Source organism: Acomys russatus, chromosome 4, assembly GCF_903995435.1.
Source record: "Acomys russatus chromosome 4, mAcoRus1.1, whole genome shotgun sequence".
Lineage (NCBI taxonomy): Eukaryota > Metazoa > Chordata > Mammalia > Rodentia > Muridae > Acomys > Acomys russatus.
Window position 1 is genome coordinate 51,949,554 of NC_067140.1, and position 6,000 is coordinate 51,955,553.

The following is a 6,000-nucleotide window of genomic DNA, read 5'->3' on the forward strand; positions in this document are numbered from 1 at the left end:
GAGGCAAGGCACGGCCACACAGTTTGTCTAGTTTATTCTTTGAGCAGACTTGTCAGTGCAGTGGAAATTTAAGCTGGGACTCTCAGCCTCCCATTTCCCAGGGGCTGTGTTCCCAGTTGGCATGTGTTGGATTCTTTATTTGTCTTTTGGGGGCCTGTTTTTATTTTTCCCTTTTTGCTTCTGGACCTGTTTTCAAACCCATACTTGCTTTTCTCCCACCCGTGCTTCTGAAGCCCCGGTTTCCTCTGTAGCATAGTGATAATGAAGAAGGGCCCCAGAAGACTGGTTTGCAGTATTTTGAAGGGGTAACACTCTCATGGCTCTCTCTGTTGTTTGTATTGACTCTGCCTTGCACGTGTTATTCCATTACAGCATCTGCTGCTGGCAGTTAATGCCAGATCTCATTTACTAACTTTATTTAAAAAAAAAAAAAAGTCAACAAAGAAGCATATTCAGTCAAATAAGACATTTTAGAGAAAATACCCTTCCACGATTTTGCTAGGTTGTCTACTATAGCTTTAAAAATTGTTTGATTATTAAGAAAGAAAAGAGTGTATATGTGTATATACTACGTAATTATCCATTATAAGCCAACAATTGTGGTAGGTATAGTAAACCAAATGAAGTATAGTTCCCCAGCCCTTATAAGCCTGTCAGCATTACACTAGGAGATGAGTTTGAGACAGACAGGACATTTAGTCCTCTTCTTTCCAGTGCTCTCCATGGCTCAGTTAACTTGTGCTCATCTGCTCTGTTCTTCTTCTGACCTGTTGTCAGAGCAGTAGTAGCCTCAAGCCGGGTTACACCGCCTGTCAGTCATCTCACTTCCGCTTATGATATAGGCCTTATGTGATCTCACATAGGTATTGCACGGAAGTTGACTAAAGTTCAGTAAGAGGGAGACAGAACTGCATTTATATAACTTTCAATATAGCATGTTGTTGTTTGTACATCTCTTACTCTGAGTAGTTATAAGCTGATCTTTATGTTGGTCATATGCATACCTAGGAAAGCATCATATATGTAGAGCTCAGCGCTCTTCATCAGCTTGGGCATTCACTGAACATATTGGGATGGATTTCATATATTTGGGTACGTCTCTGGCTCTGCATCTCCTTAGTCCATGTGCTGTGATTCAGAGGCATACAGGCTGCTTCCATTAGCATATAGAGGGCAGTTAACTTACTTGTGGGTGGTGGGCTGAGCAACATGGCATTGACCCTGTGTCCGGAGTTAACACGGGTAAAGGGCCAATGTAGCCGACAGTGTTGGGGATGAGGCTGGCCAGGTAGGATGTCTAGAAACTGGATTCTAGCCAGCCTTACTGCCTCAGGCCTGTAATCCCACCTACTCAGGAGGCTAAGACAGGAGAAACACAGGTTCAAGGCCAGCCTTGGCCATGCAGTGAGTTCAAGGCCAACCTGCCAACTCGGTGAAACCATGTTTCAAATTCAAAAGTGCAAAAGGAGTGCTAGGGATAGAGTTCTCTGGAAGAGCCCGTGCCTATCTTGTGAATCCCTAGGTCCCACTAGTACAGCAACAGCAAAAAGTTCCAGGTTATAAAGAAACTCAGAGCACCTGGTGGGTAGTGCCTGTGCAGCCTTGGGATTGGACGTGGGCTTTCAGAGTTCTTAGTGGTAGTGGATGCCACACTCAAATTCCAATTAAAGCAAACTGGCCTGTGTCCTATGCTTGGGAGAACCTGGAGTTTGTGCTTGTTTGCTGGTTGGAGTGTAGTTTGATGGTGCAGGCTGGGGCTTATTACAGGAATCTATGGCGGATGAGATGGTGGCGCCTACTGCCTGTCAGTGGTGTAAGGCCTTAGTGGCATGGGTGTCTACATGCCTTCATGCTTTGCTTAAACTTGTGAAAGTCAGCTTGCCTCCTTCCCGTGTGATGGCATAGAGTGCTGTGAGTAGGAAATCTAAATGTCTAACTCTAAGTTCTCCAGGACGGAAATCACCTCTGTTTGTTTACTTCTCAAGGTTAAAGGAGCAATGGCAACTGGTGTGGCTCTGCCTCCAGCCTCCCCTCCATGAGTTGGTTGGTTTGAGGTAGGCTGCCTGCCGTCCTTTCCCTTCGCTGCTTCGCTATGATGGTTGCACACTCTAACAGGACTCGAGCTTGGCGTTTGCCCGGGAGAAACATGTATACCCAGGGGATACCAACAAGTCTGAGCTGGCCTCCCCTTGTTGCTGCATGAATACTTGCCTTTGTCTGTCTAGGTACCTGAATGGCGTGGGGAAGAGCAGAGCGGCCCCCGTGCTGCTGGAGCTGGCCAATGAGGTAATGTTATTGTTATGATTTTATTTTAAGCGTGAGCTAAACCTAAGGGGCCTATCTAGAGTAGAGCTACTCAGAATTGTAATTAACTTAAAAAAAAAAAAGATTTTGAGGTGTGTTAGACATTTAAATTGCTCCCTGGTCCCTTTGTACTTTTAATAATTGGACAAAGAACTTCATGAATTAATAAATCAGTTGATATAATTAGTCTACTTCTTTTAAGGCAAATGTACAAACAGCTTCTTTGCTTCTTGTTTTGTGGAAATTTTCAACCAAACATCTCCGAACATGCTCTTAGGGTTGGTTGCCTTAATTTAGCATGAGAAATACCTATGTCAAATGAAGAGATGTCTGCCAAGAGAACTTATGCTAACTATTATAAAAAAACGAAGTGAGAAATTTTATATTTGACAATGTATCATTTACTTGATTCATTTTTCTGTTTGTAAACTTTTATTATAATAAAGGATACAAGCCTATGGAAAAGCGCCTTCCCATAAAGAAACATAATATTCTTATTAACACCCAGCATAAAGTGATTTATGGAACTTATTTGTTAACTCTGATCTGCTCCTGTGTGGGGAAGCAGCTAACAGCCTAACATTTTCTAAAGGAAACCCTGAAGATTTCCTGTGAATGAAGAAACTGCAGAAAGTTCACAATAGTTGCAGAGAGCCTACCGAAAAATAAAATATTTAATTCCTAAACTCTAAAATATTTATCCACTGTAATGAGAGCAATACAATATTGAGTCTGAGTTGGAATGGCTTATGCAAACCTCATAGGGACGGCATGAAATGCACACTGTTTCCGTGTTGTGTTCTAATGGAAAACAGAGCGGCAAAGGCAGAAAATGTGTGTTTGCATTAAAGATGACTCTGTGCAATGGGCATTAAGCGTTGCAGGAGCGGCAAGTTCTACGTGCTGCATTAGGAAGGAGGGATGGCTTCTCTTGCAGCTCATGTCTGCTGCACACTGCCACAATCAGCAGAAAAGCAATTGCCCATCAGGTGCTAGACAGTTGGAATAGCCCGGGAGAATCTTCACAGTCTTGATAGGATAGTTAACACACAGAATGGGTTTGTCTTCTCTTCCTAGCAACACATGTATTTTACTTCATTATTTCTAGAGCCGGGTGGGTGGGAAAGATCTCCAGATCTTTAACATCTCACTACTGTTGTTGCTCTTCTAAGTTGATACTCTTAGTAACTTGAGGTATGGCAGCACTAAGCAGGAGTTTAGTGACTGTCCTTTGTGAAAGAGAGGAGGGAGATAGTAGCATGGTAGGTGCTTCTGGGAAAATGTGATGTGATGTGGAGCTTGCTTTCTTAGATGAGCACATTGATGATGGAAGTTCTCTAAAGTAGCACGTTTTATTTGTTTGAATTCAATGTTAGGGGAGGAGGGCTCCCCCTTTCTGAGGACTAGGGGAGAGGGGAGGAGGAATGAGGGAGAGAGGGTGGGACTGGGAGGTGACAAGGGAGGGGGCTGCAACTGGCATGTAAAGTGAGCAAAATAAAAATAAAAATTAAAAATATATATTGTTATTTTTATGTGTATGGATGTTTTGCCTGCTTGTGTATCTCAGCATATTGTTTGTACCTAAACATCCATGAAGGCCAGAGCAGGGTGTCAGATTCCCTGGAAGAGGAGGTACAGATGGTTGTGAGCCACCATATGGGTTCTGGGAATCGAACCCAGGTCCTATGGAAGAGTAGCCAGTGTTCTTAATCACTCAGCTGACTCTCCAGCTGCTCAACCAAATTTTTAATGCACAGTTCTATTGAGCTTAGTTGATGGGACTGGTCTCAGCTTTCATCTTATAATTGTATGGAAAAAGCTAACCCATCACAGTAAATTTCCTCACATTAATATTTACTATTTACCGTGAACATATAGCAATGTTCAGCCTCCCCCAGAGTAGTAGTTATTTAGAGATTTTTTTTTTTTCTCCCTTCCTTTTTGGTGCCCAGTTAGTAGAACAGAGGAAGCACTTTACATACGATTACTAATGCATTAGGGGAATTTGGACAAGGTGGGTACCAGATTATGCCTTCTAAACATTCCAGCTCCCATGTTTATGTGCTAGTGAATACTTAAAGGACATACGCTTATATCTGGTGGCAACTGATGTGATGGTAATATTTTATGAGTCAATATATATTTAATCAGTAGAAACTGTAAAAATTGATGAGGAATATGTAATTCATACATTATGTTGTGCAGCACCTCTCCTCTTAGACAAAAGCACCTTGTTATTGTTGATTTGGGTGGGATACAGGCTCTAGGTAGCCATCATTGGTTTGGTAAATGTCTTAATACCGTTTTTTCTTGATCAAGCCTGAAAATGAACATTTTCAGAAATCTCGTTCTGTTAGTGATTATATGATCCGTCATTCTGTTCTCTCCACACAAATATTTTCAAGTTGGATTTGAAGCACTATGAATTTTACTTACATGCTAAATTCTGACATGAAGCATGATGGCCCTATTTCAGAGAAAGATGGACACATGATTAATATGAAAATTAGAGAGATGCAGGTACCTGAACTAATAAGGTAGTCCTTATGCAGGCTGGACTACCTTCAGTAATTTCACCATTTTTCATGTGTCAGCCCTGATGTGGGTTACTCTGAGTAAGCAGCTCCGCGGAAAGCATTTCTTTCTACTCGGGGAATTTAAGGGCAGCCAAGTACATACATATTTGAAAAAAAAAAAAAAAACTGTTCATACAAATGAAGCTACCCTCTTTGTCTAGTTACTAAATCAAGATAAAAATTTGGTATGAACATGGGACTTGAATACCTGTCCAGAAAAAAATATTGATGATAATATATGAGGAATATTTCCCATTTTATACTCAGGATAAAAAGGCTCCTGTTAGGGAGGCATCATTGCTCTTAAAAAAAAACACATCTATTTCCTGGTGAAATTAATCAATGGTTAATGAATAATATGAAAAAGAAAATACTCTTACAAATAAGTAGGAAGGAGCTTTATTATTTTTATTATCATCAACTAAAATGACTTGTGCTGAGTGTCCTTTGTTTTCTGTTTGAGTCTATTTAAAAGCTTTTTTCTTTTCTAGGCTCTGTATTTGCTAAATTTATCATCAGTATTGCAGACCAAACTCAGTGTGGAAACTTACGCTGCAGATGTTATTATCATATTTTATTCTTAATGTCTCTGCAACGTAGATTTTTTCTTTTTATCCTATAACTTATTTTGTATGTAAATAACTTACAGCAAATCTCATCTCTCTCTGAAGATAAAATAAAATCAGTAAAAAGAATCCATACTTTAATGACTGGAACATAAGATTCAGTTTCTGAAAAGTGACTAAATAAAGAGTTTTTCAGATTTGAAATTGTACTCAAAACAAGGTCAGTGTACACAGTTGTACAGAAAAGGGGTGTTCTAGAATAGAAAACAAAATTGGCCTACCAACAGAAGTTGATGTCAGAAAGGCCTGTTTGCTATTTCAGGTAGGTGTTATTTCCAGGTTGTCTTCTCATTGTTGACTCCAATGTCGTGTTCCGTCAATTTGACCCATCCATTCTTTCCAACAGCAGGAGCATACTTACAGCTTACTACACTGGAAGCCACCAAGGGTGGGGAAGATTTTAATGAATGATGCTTGTTACGGTTGATGAAAATTGACTTAATCTTCAGTGTTGACAAAATATTGGAATATCAACTACTGGCACAGCTGGACTG

At 40.5% G+C, this 6,000-nt stretch overlaps 1 protein-coding gene across 2 annotated transcripts in view; it reads left to right on the forward strand.

The window, feature by feature from the left end:
• Positions 1–6,000, forward strand: part of Cdin1 (CDAN1 interacting nuclease 1) — a 201,085-nt gene that overhangs the window by 60,254 nt on the left and 134,831 nt on the right. For both annotated transcript variants that reach the window (XM_051144350.1, XM_051144351.1), the window contains exon 4: positions 2,226–2,286. In XM_051144350.1, coding sequence (XP_051000307.1) covers positions 2,226–2,286 — 61 coding nt within the window. The remainder of the gene's footprint in view (positions 1–2,225; positions 2,287–6,000) is intronic.